Source organism: Pinus tabuliformis, chromosome 5_1 (assembly GCF_031772625.1).
Source record: "Pinus tabuliformis cultivar Carrire ecotype Pingquan chromosome 5_1, CPIR1, whole genome shotgun sequence".
NCBI lineage: Eukaryota > Viridiplantae > Streptophyta > Pinopsida > Pinales > Pinaceae > Pinus > Pinus tabuliformis.
In genome coordinates this window covers 137,147,899-137,165,663 of record NC_142305.1, presented here as the reverse complement: position 1 = coordinate 137,165,663, position 17,765 = coordinate 137,147,899, and the positions used below count along the sequence as shown (strand labels likewise).

The window sequence follows — 17,765 nt, the reverse complement described above, 5'->3', positions numbered from 1 at the left end:
TATGGAAATTCCATGTGAAGCAGAGAACTTTAAGATACGCAGAATTATATATATATATATATATATATAAATATTTATTAAAAAGATGAAATTACAGATGATGATATTACAATTGTGGGTGTCTGGCTTATATACCGCCATGGACACCCTTTGGGAAAGGGCATGATCTTATGATCGTGCCCTTTCGTCTAATTAAAATTAAAATTAAATAATAAACCTAAGTTAACTAATTTTTTACATAACATTGCCTTCCTCTCGAAAGAATGCGTTGTCCTCAAAGCATAAGTAAGGACGGATGTTGTTGAAGAATGACTCATTCTCCCAGAAAGCGTCTTCTTCAGGTAAGTCCTTCCACTTGATCAGATATTCTAAGATGATCAAGTTCGCACATTTTAAAAGGTCTTGGATTAATCTCTCAAGTTCCGTTTTTTGGTGATGTGGATATCGGTATGGCTTGATGTTGACCGGGTCTGATCTTGCCTTGACTTCTATTGTATGCTCAATTTCCCTATTAGGCGGCATCTTCATAGGTAGGTCTTGAAATACTTTTTCATGCCTACGAATCAGATCTTGTATCTCTGGTGACTCTTCTCTGGTCATATTTGCAGATAACATTTCTAATTGGTGACATTGTATTGCATAAGCAGGTGCTCTTCTTCGACTCGGCTTCATCATCTGAGATGATGATACAACTTGATTTTCTGGTGCTTGGAATCCGTGTAGCTTGTACTTCTGACCTCCCCATTTGAATTTTATAAATTGTACTTGATGGTTGGTGGCATAAGTACCTAAAGTTCGTAACCATTGGATACCTAAGACTACATCTACTCCTCCTAACGATACCGTGAAGAATGGAGACTCTAGATTAAAGTCTTGAATCTGCAAATTGACCTTATGGCATTTCCCTACCTTTTCAATCTTCTTACCATTAGCTACCATCACTTTCATGTTTGGTAAGGGAAATGAAAAGATATTGAGTCTCTTTGCCACGGTTGCATCTAAAAAATTGTGTGTGCTTCCAGAGTCGACGAGAACCACTACGTTGTTCTTCTTTATGTGTCCTTCTAACTTTAAAGTCTGAGGTTGTGATATACCTGTCATAGCTGATAATGATACTTGTGGAATACTTCCATCATCTAGTTCTGGTGAGAATTATGGGGTGTCTTCTATGTCTTCTATGTCATAATCTTCACTGTTTGAATCATTGGTTGCTTCACAATTATATAGGTTCTTTGGTTCTTTTCCTTTAGCACACCTATGTTTGGGGTCCCACTTCTCACCACAGCGTTTACATTTACTCTCTTTTATCCTTTGCATTTCCACATTAGATTTTTCATCTTCACGACGATGTGGTGGAACATATCTTGTATTATTTGAGTCCACATTCTGGGGTATCCTTCGTCTTGCATAAGCCTTTTCCACTGTTGACCAAAATATTGGTTCGGATTTCTTTTCGGCTGTTTTTGCTTTTCGTCTTGCTACTTCTATAGATGTAATGTCATGCATCTCAAGTTCTGCTTGTAAATGGGTTTTGAGTACCGAGATGTATGATTGAATTAGACGAGATTCTGATAACCCAGGTACTCGTGTTACTAAGGTCTCCCATTCTTGAGTGTATTCATCCACACTTCCTTTTTGTCGTAATTTGATGAGTTTTGAAAAGAATTCTTCTTCCTTTACACCTTGGAATCTTTTGAAGAATGCATCTTTAAATTTTCTCCAGCTAATGACGTGTGTTGTCTTTTTCCACCACATATACCAGTTATATGCTTCTCCTTCCATTTTCATGGATGCATACCTGAGCTTTTCATCATCGTCATTGATGTCATATATCTCAAAGTATTCTTCTGCTTTATTTATCCATGCAACATTGTTTTTTTCGTTTCCATCGAATTTAGGCATCTTGACTTTTGCCCTTCGCTGGTATGTTGCTACTAGTTGAGCGAAAAAAGGGTGTTGATTGGTAAAGTTATCCTAGAGTTGCTTGTTTGTAAAGGCTGTGTTACTCGCTTCTTGGTGGGGTGTTGCTGATTTTTTTGGGGATTCAACTTTGTCATGAGAGTCTGTGGACTTAGTTGAATCTGACGAGATGTGTTCTTGATTCTCTTCACCTTCTTTTAGTAGTTGTTCGGGTGTACAATTCGACCTTTTACACAGAGTTTTCAGCATTGTTAAGACCTCTCTGATCCCTGCTTCTATCTGGACATGGTAATTTTCCATCTTTATTTCTATTCGATTCGTCGTATCTTGAAGATTTTTGATTTTGTCTGCTTGCTCCCCAAGCTTGCTCTCGACTTCATTTAATCTTTTACTGACCTCGTCGTGGTTGTTATTTATCTTATGCTCTGCGTCCAACAATTTTTTCTGGAAATCCGCCATTGTTATTGTCGACATTGAGCGGGTTTGCGGAGGCGTGTATTTATTTGCCAGCTAAAATATTTTTTTTGAAATAATTAAATTAAATTAATTTAATTATTTGACACAAGTTAGTTATTTCTTTTTTAAATTAATTAAAATAAATTTAATTAATTAAATTATGTATATAATATATAATATGATTATGTATATATGTTATATATATTATATACTTCACGTTTTATATATATATATATATATATATATATATATATTTTTGAATATATATAATTTTTTATATATATATAAATAAATGTTATATATATATTTGAATATATATAACTTTTTAATTAATTAAATTAATTTTAATTAATTAAATTATACGTATTATATATAATATATAATATAATTATATATATTATATATAAATTAATGTGTATATGTTTCACGTTATATATATATACAAATAAATGTTATACGCTGTATGTATATTTGATAGTTTCCCTAACCGTCACGCTCGCTGGTGGGGTCACCTGCTTTGATACAAATGAAGCAAACAAAATTGTCGCATTGAAAAGGGATCAGATCATCCTAGATTAATCTTCTATATAGCATTTTGATCACTAAAACTTTGTAACGACTTGTCCTCGTAGCACTGGGTTGAAGTTACATTACTCTTTTTTGGAACATTAGTTTGTTGTTTCGGTTCAGACTGGTTCAAATATGTAGTATGGTTGATTCGTCTGTTCTCATGATTTGGATGCCGATATGGAACTTTTTTTGTTTGATTTTTCCTTACTGGGCATGTGCCAATTTTTATATTTTCTTCTGGCGAAGATGTTGAGTTTGTTATGAAACATTCATTGAGGATGTTCATCGTTTGAATTGCAACATCCACGAGCGTCTTTTCTTCAACTTGCTTGTCTTCTTCCTGAGTTGTGACAATCACTGAATCGGTATGTGTTGTTTTATCATCAACTTGAATTCCTACATTTGATGCTTCATTCTTGATAAGTTGTTGTACCTGGTTTTCTAATGACTTCTTATCCTTCTTAAGTTTCTTAATTTGTGACAGCAATTTTTCGCTATGGTTTTTAAATCGAGAAACTTCTTCATTTTTGTCAACATTGATTTTGCCAATTTCTTTTTGCATATTTTGTAATAGTTGTTTACCTTCTTGAGACATTACTTTTGAAATATCTGAGATATCTTCTGGTGTTACTGAATTTGGTTTTAGTGTAAAATCTTGAAGTGTTATTTTCTTCTTCTTGTAAGAAAATGTTAAAAACTTCTTCTTTGTATTTAGAATAAAGGAACCTAGTGTTTCCATCCAAGGTAACCCCAAAACAATGTCAATATCGTCAAAACGTAAGGTTTTCACGGTGAATTTTGAGGTAAAAGTATAATCTCCAATATTTAGGTGTAAATTGCTTATATTGTATTGTTTGCCAAAAATATTTGTTTCAACTATATTTGATTCAGGAATCACCAATTGGTTAGCACATTTAGGACTAACATAATTACTTCTTTCAGCAAGGACAGATAGAGATTATGATGTCCCTTCCTGCGAGCAATCCGTTGATTTGAAATAATGTATCAACATATTTACCAAAGGTTTCAGGAAACCTTTCATCTCTCATTTTTGGACTACACTCAATTTCTTTATCGGTTGACTCCATTTTTACTTTGTTAAGATGAACTTGGGATTTATTTTTATTTTTATTTTATTTTTTATATAATATTTTTTTTAACTCTCTTTTTATTTTAATCTATAAAATATATTTCCACTTCTCTCTTATAAAAATCTATATATATATATATATATATATATATATATATATATATTTCAAATATTCTCTTCTTCTTTTGCTGCTTCTTCTTCTTTTGTTCACTCTTTTAATAAATTCTTATATAATAATAATTTTTTTTATATATAATTATAAATTATATATATTATATAATTTTAATTTATATATATTATAAAATTATAATTATATAAAATTTATATATACTTTTTTGAGACCCACTTTTCCTTTTATATGTAACTATATAAGGCTTATATAGTATCCTTTTTTATAATTATAATAATATTTTTTTTTTCGAAAATTTGGATGAGTCGTGACTAATTTGGATGAGACGTGACTCTTGGTACAGTCACAATCTTTAGATTTGAACAATTAAAATTATTTAGATCACACCTTTTTTCTCCAATGTTATCAAAATATCTTTTACTTTTAAAATACCATGGGCTATTACCATGGGTTGTTTTTAAAACCTCCTGTAAAAAGTAATATTTACGTTTCACGTAAGAGCTTTTGTATTCTTGTTTTTTCTTTAATTTTTAAAATACCATGGGCTATTACCATGAGCTATTTTTAAAACCTCTGTTAAAATGTTCTCCACGTAAAAAGTAAAACGTATTCCTTTTGTTTTTTGTTTTTCTTTTTTTTCCTTTAACTTTTTAAAATACCATGGGCAATTACCATGGGTTGTTTTTAAAACCGTGGCTTCTCCACGTAAAAAGTTTTAAATATACTTGAAAAGATTCCTGCTTATCTTTATTATGCACTTTTATCAATAATGTAAAACCGTTATATATATATATATATATATATATATATATATATATATATATATATATATTTTCACTTTTTTTTTCTTCGGAATATATTATTTCCTTTCCTCTTCTTTTTTTTTTATATACCCTTCTTCTTTATTTTTTATTAATTTTTTTTTTAATAATGGCCAAAGACCTAAAAAATGGAGAATCTCCCAATATGTAGCGAAACACTTCAATTATGACAGCAACGAAGTTGATGATAGGTTGATAGCCAAAGGCCTGGTGATCAGCCAACGTGGCTCTGATACCACATGAAGCAGAGAACTTCAAGATACGCAGAATTATATATATAAATATTTATTGAAAAGATGAAATTATAAATGATGATATTACAATTGCGGGTGCCTGGCTTATATACCGCCATGGACACCCTTTGGGAAAGGGCATGGTCTTATGATTGTGCCCTTTCGTCTAATTAAAATTAAAATTAAATAACAAACCTAAGTTAACTAATTTTTTACATAACACCATGGCGTCCACTGGGCAAGCAAGGGCCTTCAACTGCTCACTAAGAACAAGTATGGTTTCCTGGCACTCTGCAAGCTTCCCTGCAGCCGCAGCTATGTCCTTTTCCTGAAATTACAGTTAAGTACAATTTACTCCACTGCTATAGGACTTTAACAAACATTATTGCAAGTGTCTAGGCAGAACAGACTGACAAGGGAAGGCTGTAAAAGTTTAAAACCAACACCTCTTAATAGTTTATGTTAGGAACTGAAAACAGGGTCGGAACTATTATACATTAGTATAACCATAAACTTTCCTTCTGTAGAAAATCAGAACACTAGATGAAATTGAAAATTTATGAAAAAGTAGAGAATGCTTTGTATTGCATGAAAGGGTTCCTCATTTTCAGATTAAGCTTATCATCTGCACTAAAGAAATATGGTCACCTCTCCACTGACCTATAAATGAAAGAACCTCGTTAGCCTGTATAAGATCAATGAAAATTTTCATTGGCATCACTGATTTCCATTTTCCGATGTGTTAAATTTAGAATGATGATCCCTTTTAGAGATTGAACTAAGTCTCAAGGTTGTCAGGGTTGTTTGTATGAGACTTAGTATCAGGTTACTGTCTAATTTTATCCTTTATTTAGATAGTTTCCATTGGATGAAGGGAAATATCATTTGCAGTTGTGCACTTAATAGTCCAAAGTTAAACTATATTGTGTTTTCAAACCTTTTCAGATCTACTTTTTTTTTTGTAACTGAGTTGGACAAACAAAGCATCCATCCAGCAGACATTCACACAATATATTTTCCTTAAAATCTCATAGGAAAGATGGAATGCTGAGTACTTGTTTATGAACTAAAAAGCTTGGGAAGACAATTTAGAGTGAAAAATTGAAGAAATTTAAGACTAAACTTCCAATCACATACACAATAAACAGAATAACCAAAGCTTTCAGGTGAGCCACTCCCATATGTAAAGACAAACTATTCTTGAATGAATATAGTGTTGGTTCAGCTAGACCAAAAATTCTCTGTATAACACAGTTGTTGTCAAGAAACGAGGTCAGAGCCATAAGTACGCCGTTGCATTCAAGCTCCACAATTCTAGCTCTAGGTTTAGGAAAAGTCTTGTTTTTGAACTCTTGCAACTACATTGGATTCAAGTTCCACGCCTCTATATTTAATTTTAGAGAAACCCTTGTTTTTGAATGCATGCAGCTATGTTCGATTCTAGAACCACAAATTAAATTCTAGCTTTAATTTGACCATAAACTATTATTTTTGATCTCAGACAAGAGGTTTGAACTTCTTGGATGAGCTGGCTAATAAAATCCTCTAAATCGACGAAAACAAAGTCCTCTGACTAACATGTCATACCATGAAATTTCATCAGTAAATTCAAATTACCATTTATTTGGCTCTGGTTTTGCTTGTGAGACGAATTGAGCTCATTGGAAGTCTGGCTCTCCTGAATGTGTTTGTATCAATGTAAGCAATGAAGGATGTTGGCAGCTGTTAGGTTCCTTCCAAGAGGCATCTTCAATGGGCAGATCTTTGCACTGCACCAGATATTTTTAAGAACCCTGTTTCTTAACCTTTCATCTTTGGAAACCAGGATATGCTCATCTATCAGGATCAATTTTCCTTCCTCATCAAGGGGAGGTAAATCTTATGAAACTATCAAATCCTCTGCAATTTCCTTCTTTAAATTAAAAACATGGAATGGGTTATGTACCTTGACGCTTGCTAGTAATTGTAGAGAATAGGCTACTCATTCAACTTGCTGAAGGATTGCGAAGGGACCATAACACTCAGAAGATAGTTTCTTACATACCTTTTTCATAAAAGTGGTCTATTCATAAGGATCTCCGATTGCAAATTCTAGTTCCGATCAATGCTAGTCTCCCCTTCATTTTATCGTAGCTTGAAGCGTTTTAAGGTTATCCTTTAGAGTTTGAAAGATCTGCTGACTCTCTAGAATGTAATCTCGTTTGGTTGACTCCTTGGTGTATTGGATAACGCAAATCTGTCAATGATGGTAGCCTATAGGCTATATCCAGCCAAATACATTTATATATAGCCCGCCCAGAGAGACAGAGCTCCAGGACATTCCATTCAAGACAGCCTGGTTTCAGCTCAGAAACAAAATACTTGAAAACTTTTTAATATAAACACCTTTTTTTTTAAGAAGACTAGGACCTCACTCCTTCAACTGTAATCAGACCTGTAACAAAATGAAATCAAACTCTAATTCTGTAGTTTGCTTGGCCTAGGGTTTCCTCAGGAAACAAGTCTGAAGAATTCATCTTTTTATTGATTGTTTCAGTGCAGTTTCTAAGCCTATTCATGACAAGTTGACACCTTGTTTTGATTAGATAGTAACCTTGAAAAACTATGATGTTAAACGTTGTTTCTTGAGCATTTGGAACACTAATGAAAACTGATCTATGCATCATACAGTATCCCGAACTGAAGCATGTCAATATGTGACCCCTGGTTTGCCTTTCCTTGCAGTCCGACGTTCCCTTCTTCCGTTTGCAAACTGGTGGGTTACTTTTCCCTCTTCGAACTCATTCGTGTAGTTCGTTTCATTCCTCCTTCCAGTTTCCTTGGCGGTTTTGGGAAATGTCATTGCAGGTTGGTAATGTTACCTCGCCCTTCATGATGATTAAGGTTCCCATGGAGCCATGGTTTCACTGCGGGCTTGGCAACCTCCCTTACAGTTTGTCATCATTCAACTCGGAGATTCTTCTTAACGCTGGACGGTTTCGGTTTTCGCTTATTCTGGTGACCTGCAGGGGAGTGTCGGGTCGAATGCAGCGAGCGGTTAATTCCCAAATTCGAATTGAGGTGTGAATGGCGGAACTCCCGTCAGACGTTGTCATTAAATGCGGAGAGACGTCGTCATTAAATGCGGAGGATGGCGGAGCTCGCGGAGGGTGGCGGAGCTAGGCTGAGGAATTGCCGGCGGCCGGAGCCGGAGGTTTTTCCGAGCGGCAAAGGAAACCGGGCCATTCCTCCGCTTGGGTAGACTACTCCTTGAAGAATCTAGCCCTTTTGCTTTTTCTTAAAAGGAAGAGATACTAGTGTGCATTTTCTAGTTATAGATCTTCCAATTTGATGTGTGATCGTTTAATACATCATTATATATGGCATAAAAAAAATATAAGATGCATATATTTTAAATAAAATAAAATAAATATATTTTAATTATTCATAAAAATCATTTAGATATAAAATATAAAATATTTAAAATTAAAAAAATATTTATTAAAATAAAATTATTTGTAAAATATTAGCTAAAATAAAATTACCTGTAAACATATAAGTGATATTTTGTTCCATATAGATTGATTTCTGAAATATATGTGTCATCTCCATTTGGTTTTGGTACTTTTCTGGATTGCTCCTCTGAGATTGCATAGGCCATTTGTACAGATGCACCTCCAAGATCGACAATCCCAACTGTATTTCGATAACTCTTACCCAAGTTTGATAGAAGATAATTTGCAGTAATCTACACACAAAAAAAACACCACTTCATCACTGCCAATCAAGGTTGCAAGTAAATATGACATACAAATGACACATAAAATCAACCATTATTAACCTAAAAATTCCCTTCAGAACAAAAATAAATTCAGATACAATTAATAAATTTCAGATATCTATTATATCGAAATAACAACACTTCGATGTTTGAAGTTTTATATGTCATTGATACCCAAAAAAACACACAGCTATAAAGAATCGAGTTTTCATTCAACAAAGTGTTTATACGGTAACCCATGAAAAAATTTAAATTAAGGATAATAACTAAATATATGAGAAGAAATAGCTCACTCAAATAATTATGTCTTTTTTATTTTTTTTAATGAAATTGATTAATAGAAAAATGTCAATATATATAAATTAAAAAAAAAAATAGTAGTTTATTATAGTTTATAGATATTTATTTCCAAATTATTTATGTTTTTAATTAAATTGATTAATAGAAAAATGTCATATAAATAAGTATTATATGAAGTAAATTATGGTTTTTTGAGGATATGGTATTGGTAATCCATGATATTGGCTGATGATATTGTAACTATATCTATTTACATATTAAAAATTTCCATGATAAAGTGGGAGCAAATGTCCATAGTTAATAATCTTTTTCCATAATAGAGTTCAGGGTTCTGTGATCCATATCAAGTTAGAGAAAAATTCTTCAGCGAAAATCACATGGAATATCATTTGTCGACGCGTTTCGAACCAACTAGTGTGGTTCATCGTCAGGACAAGTTGAAGAAACAGATCTAGCTCATCATGTTAAATAGTCTGAGTGGAGCCTCCAACAGCTACCTAGCCTAACGGCGAGTATGACTCTAAGATCAGGGTCAAAATTATTATATTAGATTAATTAGAATAAAATAAATAAATTAATATTCGGTTTAAAAATTAATTATTAAAAATTATAAAATAATAATTTAAAAGAAAAATTAGTTAAATAAATAACCTTATAATAAATGAATAAGTAATAAATTTTATTTAAAAATATTATTAAAATAATTGAAAAGAGGGGTACCAATATAAAAAGAAGATCACGGAATAAAAACATAAAATAAAAATAATAAAAATAAAAATGAAATAAAAATAATAAATATTAAATATTAAAATAAATAAATAAAAATAAAATAAAATAAAACTTAAAAAAAAATAATAAATAAAAATTAAATAAATAAAAATAAAAATAAAATAAAATAATAAAAATAATAATTAAAAAAAAAGAAAAGGGAGGACGAAAAAACGACTAGGAGGAGAGGGCAGCGACCCAACACCTACTGACTTTCCAACCATCCTCTCTATTGAGATTGCTTGGTCTCTTTTCAATCTCAAGCGCTTCCCTGAATTTTCGATGATGAAAATGCGAAACCTTAGCAATAACACTGGCCTCTTCAATACCAACAATCTTCTTCCATGTTTTTTAAAATGTGTATATTTTTTAACTTATATATTAATTATTTTTATTATTTATTATTAATAATAATAATTTAAAATAAAATTATAATTTTGTCAGTTTTTATGATTTTATGATTTTTTTAAATTTTGGCAATGTGAGATGTATGATGTAGTAAGTGTTAGGATGTTTATTATGGATTGATGCCTATTTACGTTTACCACCTATTTATTTTATATGGCTGCACTAGTTTATTCAACTCAAGTTATATCACCACTGAATTAAGCAACTAACTAGAGGTTTCTTTGGAAATTGTCGACCTCACAAAGAAGAGGAGATTGAGGAAATATTGAAATTCTAGCACTCCTTCGCATCAAAAATAGATGTGAAGTTTGAATATGTTATGTTTCATCTTCATAGAGAGGAAAAAACTTATTTAATTTATATAGCGTAGTCATATAAATTAAATCGCTAGTAAACATTGATAAGCATCAAAACACTTCATATTACATCTCACATTACCAAGATTAAAATAATTCATAAAAATTAACTAAATTATAAATTTATAATTCTTATTATTATTATAAAAAGAATTGATATATTCCTTGATGGGGGTGTCCAACCAAGAGAGTCACATTGTCAAGCCGGGAGATATTCGAGAAAGGAAGAGAGGTGACAACACAGGAGGACAATTGGCCTCCACACGCCTACCTCATGCTCAAGCGTTGGATGACTCTACATCGTCGATTATTGTTACAGAGGCACTCAATGGCAAAGCCCGCTCCACATCGTCGATTGTTGTTACAGAGGCACTCAATGGCAAAGCCCGCTCCACATCGTCGATTGTTGTTATGGAGGCACCCAATGGCAGAGTTGCACAAATGTGTTTCACCTTGCATTGAAGTCACGATAAATTTATACTGCGATTTGGAGGCTGCCATTCAAGGCGTCACACATCTCAAGGTTAATCCGGCTAGTTATGTGCTAAATAAGGGAATGATTTATTCCTTTGTGATTATATGTTGCAGTCTGCATCATATGTGGTTTAACAACTTCCTGGATTATCAAGCTCTCACCTACCAATTTGGTAATGCTAAGTCCGTGTTAGTATCAAGCCCTCCTAGCCTGGTTACTTACTTCCTATCATTTCTTCGTCTTTGGTTCACACTTGCTCTCTCCCACTCTTTTCCTCTCTAGAGATTTCAATTTAAGTCCGAGACTTGCTACTTTCTCTTATAGCCTACCTTCATTTTGCTATCGCAAAATCCGACAAGGAAAGGAGTTGTGACTGGTACATCTCTAGTAATTCGTCGAGTGTTCAAGGAATCAACTCTCTCAATTAACCAAAATTGTTTTTCAAGTAATTCTCCTTTGTACTATTTATCTCTTTTCGTTTTGTGCACGGAATTTATGTAATTCGGGTTCAATGGAGCATTCTCTCCTCTTGCACTACGCTCTTCCTGCATCCTCTTGCAAAGGAAGCCCCTTCACCCTCTTGCCATCCATTCCATTTTCTACAGTCATTCTCACCTTCTCCTCCCAGAGTGTCTTACTCTGCCTCGCTTTTTATCTTGTTGTGATCTCCATCTATTGGTCATGCCACATCAAAGAGCATGCTCTAGACGGGATGTTAGAGGTCGTGCTAGCCTCAGCAATGCTCAAGCCCAAGCCAGAGTGCATGTTGCATCAAAAAGGTACAGAACACAGACTCCCCAGGTGGTGCAATAAGAAATCGAGGACATTGAATAAGAAATAGTCGATGAATGTGAAGATGTTTCTCATTCTAAGGTTTTGGAGTCCATATCCAACTATATCCCTGATCTGGGCATGGAGAGAGGAGACTACAATTAATATTTGCTCACTATTGATCTCTATTGGCATCTCAATGAGCAGTTGGGAAAAGTATTGTTTGAACGCAATAAGAGTCATGATGAACTCCTCCTCTAGATGGAGCAATTACATTTGCTTTATCATATTATGGATGGGAGCTTACAATGCATCGAAGGCATCTTTCTACATGACCGTGATCCACCTCCCCTAGCCAATCCTACTCCTCTAGCTCAAGGGAATTAAGCATATGAGCTTTGTTGTTTCTATTGCAAATGATGTTCAATTTTTTGGTCTTACTACAACTTAAGGGCTTGTATGTTTTGCCATATTTAATCCCAATTTATAAGGCCCAGTTGCCCAAATTTGGCTTAGTTTTATTAGACATATCATGTATATCTTGCGGATTTTGACAATCATATGTTGGACCCTCAAATATTGCCCTTGATCTGGTTTCCAAACTAGCACATCAAGGCATTGGTTTCCAAACTGGCACACCAAGGCACTGTGAGGCATTTTTCTTCTATATATGATGTAGATATGCGTATAATTGATAATAGAAAGTGAACTTTAAAAAAATATATTGATATATAAATTAAACATATATACATTTAAAAAGGCATGTAACAAGATTCTTAACCATGAAGATTCGCCCCTACTTTACCATAGAAATTCTTAACTTGTAAATAGGTTTTGTTACAATAATTGACTTCATATGGCATTCATCACATTTTTTTAATTTGCCAATTTATTTAAAGAGTGGCATAACTACTTTTGAGATAAATCTCAACCTTTGATTTGTGAATACTATTGAGAATATTCTAGAATATTCCATAAAAATTAAATCTCTCCCATCCATTTAATAATTATTGATAATTAAATTAAAATTTTTGAAGCCCTATTTCAAAATAGACGGTCTCTCAATCTAATTACATCATGAATTATAATTAATTTAACTTTCAATAATTATTAAGTGGATGGTAGAGATTTAATCTTGACAAAATATTTAAAATATTCTTAGTAGTAGCTACAAAGCTACAATTTATCTCAAAAGTAGTTATGTCATTTTTACCTTTTTAATTAAATTGATTAATTAAAAAAAGTAGATAATATGAACAAGTGTCATATGAAATGACTTATGGTTTTATGGGCCTGTGATATTGATAAACCATGCTATTTGCCCATGATATTGTAACAAAACTTATTTACAAGTTAAAAATATCCAATGATAAAGTGGGGATGAGTCTCCATAGTTAAAAATCTAATTACATATTTATTTTTTTAAATGTATATATGTTTAAGTCATACATTAATTATTTTTATAATTAATAAAAATAATAATAAAACTATAATTAAATAATAATTTAATTAACTTTATTTTTTAATCTTAAATGTATTATAAAACAAGTATTTTGATATTAATAATTAAATAATAATTTAGTTAACTTTATTTTTTAATCTTAAATGTATTATAAAACAAGTATTTTGATATTAATAATTAAATTATAATTTAGTTAATTTTAATTTTTTTAATCCGAAATATATTATAAAACAAGTATTTGGATTTTTATTATAAATTAATGTTTATAAATGTTCACCAGCCATTTAATTTATATAATTATATTTATTATAATATCTTTTATAAAACTATATTTTATAAAACTAAATTATAATTTTAATATTAAATATAAAACTTTCTAATTAAAATAAATTCATATATAAAATTTTCTATTTAAATACTCATATAAGTGAAATCTCAAATTTTATATATTTTTGAAAATTTCTCTCGCACCAAACTTGAATTCTAACTCCATAACTATATGGTTTGAACCTGTTAGAAAAGTTGAAAGAGTTCAACTTCTAAATTATAATTTGAAACCGTTTAGAAAGTTCAAATTTGATTATTAATTGCCAATATGAACACTCCTTTCTTCTCAGAAGTCCCAGACCTCAGTGCTTTGGTCATGGGTCCTTCGTAGTTGGTATGCAGTGACTGTAATTCTAGTGAATGAGTGAATGTTTATTGAATGAATGACACCTCATCAGAACTGTGATCAATTATCTCTCCATAACGCTTAAAGTCGAATAGAGGAATAAGTTTTCATGGACAGGTATTTTTGGAAATCTCTTAATTTATAATTTTGCAGTTCAATTATATTTTTAAATATATGAATAAATTTTGTATTTTAAAAAAAAATTATAAAATTATATAAATTTTATAATATAATTTTAATAAATCTTTTTAAAATTTTGGAAAATTTAATAAAAAATGTTCCAATAAATTTGTATCTCATTGTAAACAAAAAATAATCCAAAAAAAATCATTTAAATTAAAAATATTTTTTAATTTATTTGGGTTTGGAGTATGCCCTAAAATTGTTTATGCTTAAGAGTTAGTCTTTCTCTAGTCTTCCTCTAAAGTAAGGAAATAAGTTAAAAGGCCTAAGACCAGAAGTATCTAGCAATAATGAAAACCTACCCCTTACAAATCATTAACCCGCAATTCTAAAAGACATAATTTTCCTTAAATAACAATAATAAATCAACCTACATTTGTTCATAACATACAATAACGATCCCATCCTTAATTTTGCAACTAAAATATAATTAATTTCCTACCTTTATAACAAAATATAACCACCGTATAAGTTTCCTACGCTTCCTTCAATAGTGTTGGAGTATTAGATCAATAACTACATCACCATTGTCGTGACGTTGGAAAACAAAGTTCATTACGCTTCCTTCTCTCGTGTTGGAGTATTAGATCAATAACCACATCACCATTGTCGTAACGTTGGAAAACAAAGTTCATTAGACGGGCATACGAATATTGTTAAGATATGAGCCTACTGCAAACATGGCATCGTAGGTTTGTATTTCTCAGAAAAATTGCTATAGTTATAAACATCAGCTATTAAGATTATATAATTTAGAAATTTTAAATATATATGTTAAAATTTTGAATTCATTATATATTAAAAATAAATATTATTTATTTTAAATTTTAATTTTATTAATAATTTACTTTTTAAAAGCTATGGCATATACTCTTTGATGCTGACAACATTGCGTGTCATAGGGTTTTTGGTAATGATAAACTTTAGGCGGGTTTAATTATAGTGGTTGGAAAACTGTTTGTGTTGTTGACTTGTAGATTATTGAAATTAATCTAAAGATTATCATGGTAAATGGATTCGAATTTTGAAAGAGGTTTGTATCACGTTGTAAAATATATAAAAAAGTTTTTCATTTATAATAATGGAGGAGACTCAATGCTCGTTAAAGATAGTTGAAATCGTTATGATAATTGAACAAATAACAATTTTAGTTTATTGGAAAAGTTATGATAATTGAACAAATAACAATTTTAGTTTATTGGAAAAGTGTGTTGTGGAAAGAGTAACACTAACGGTATTATTTAAAAGAAATGTAGGGTATATATAAAAAGAAAAAATAGGTTTGGACGATAAGGCTTAATAAGGTACTCAAGTATAAAGTTTAGTAAGTGGAAAAAAAAATCCAGGGACAAGAAAAAACTCAAGATGTTATTGTTTAAATAATTATGGAGTTAAAACTGTAAATTTCATAATGATGTATGAATGGCAAGAAAAGAACAGAAGCCCATTCCAATCAGGAAGTACTAAATACATGAAAATGAAAGTCAAGAAATCTCAATTGACTTGATCGGAACAGAAGCCCATTCCAATCAAGAAGTACTAAATACATGAAAATGAGAGTCAAGAAATCTCAATTGAATTGATCGATCTTTAAAGTAGAAGGTGTTGCAAAGGCACAAGAAAAGCAAACACTAAAACTTCCTCATAAATGCTTCAGAGAAAATAGGAACTGGTAGGTTTAAAACAAAAACAACACCATGAACCACCAAACCAAGAATAAGGTCTGTAAGTATGGCTAACGCAACTCAAACACAATACAACAACACTCATAAAAATGTATGAACATTGTTAACACTCATAAAAATGTATGAACATTGTTACCATCACATTTATCAAACACAAGCAATGACAGCAATGACAACAGTATCATTCATCATCTAATTTCCCCCTTCCTGGAAACTCAATTAGGGACTAGCAATAATCAACAACCTCTATCATCATCAAACTTCCCTCTTTGAAAGACAATGGAGGGAGCAACGGCAATCAACAGCAAACAATAAGAACGTTGTATGGCTACACAGCTAATGAGATACAATGGTATGAAGTCGTGGCTACACAGCTAATGAGACACAATGGTATGAAGTCGGGAAACATGTATTCAAATAATGCCACGACCATCCATCAATCCAACCACAATCAATCCTAATATTTGGAACCAGTCATTGTTTAGCCTTTCTCGTCATTTTTACAATTATCTAACTGCATAATTAACAGCTTTCTGATTCCTAGATAAATTCCTCTATTTCATATGAGGATATTGATGTGTGGGGCTCAAATCTATGTTCCGCAAACTCAAATCCTTGTGCACAAACAGGAAGACCAGCCTTTACAGCAGCAACATTGTCATATGCAACGATATTATCAGCCAATTTATCAATTTGTGCGAACACAATTAACAGGGGCTACTCTTCCATCAATTTAGTGCGAACTCCATCTACAACAAAAGACACCTTCCCAGATATATAAGGTCATATATAGGTATTTGCGGCAATAGCAACAACATATCTAAGACCTGCTTGAGATGCCTGAACTTTAGGAGTAACGGGAACCTAAAATGCATTATGCATTTTTCCCAAGTCCTCTTCTAGTATATCCAATTATTCAATTTTGTAGCAAATAAGACCCAAGGGCCAATACCAATAGTATGTTTTTTAAAACTCGGTAACACAAAAAAAATATGTGATGATCAAGCTTCCCACAAAAAACAAAGCTACAATCAAGATCATGGTGGGTGGAAGGTGAGCCTTGCAGCCCACCTACACCTGTCTCCTTCGCATTCTGTAGGCAACTGAATTCCTATTCAAGTTTTTGTTTGCATTCCTGCTTGTCTTGAATAATCTCGTTCTTCAACTATTTTGATAAATTTATCCCATTATTTAACTGCAATGGTTCAAAGGATCAGAAAAAGCAGATCTTCCCGACGGCGAACGCTATTTCCAACCCTATAGCAATATAAATGCTATCTGACATGCGAGCGGAATAGCCATCGCCCTCTGAGTGACGGCACGTGGAGAGAGAGGGCAAGCCTGGAGAGGGCACTCTATGGCTATTCCCCTCCCATGTCAGATAGCATTTATATTGCTATAGGATTGGAAATAAGAGTGCCCTTCCCGACAAGAGATAAATGTGAGGGTGATGTGCTGCCGATAGTGTCAGAAGTTTATAGGATCGGTAGCCAGAGCTCAAGGGCTCAGTCATGCGGAAGCAGAGGGAAAGAGGACATGATTTAAAGGCTTCTCACACGGTCATGTCATACTTTACATGGCAAATGGAGCAAAATAATTAATATTTTTTATTTTAATATATATTTAATTTTTCGTAAATATTTTATTTTTAATCAATCAAAAAATTATAATAATTTAAAATAATAATAATAATAATTTTATAAT

At 32.0% G+C, this 17,765-nt stretch overlaps 1 protein-coding gene across 1 annotated transcript in view; it reads right to left on the bottom strand.

Moving 5' to 3' along the window:
* Positions 1-17,765, bottom strand: part of LOC149163805 (apyrase-like) — a 273,199-nt gene that overhangs the window by 202,425 nt on the left and 53,009 nt on the right. Inside the window, exon 5 of the mRNA XM_089431874.1 lies at positions 8,745-8,947. Coding sequence (XP_089288000.1) covers positions 8,745-8,947 — 203 coding nt within the window. The remainder of the gene's footprint in view (positions 1-8,744; positions 8,948-17,765) is intronic.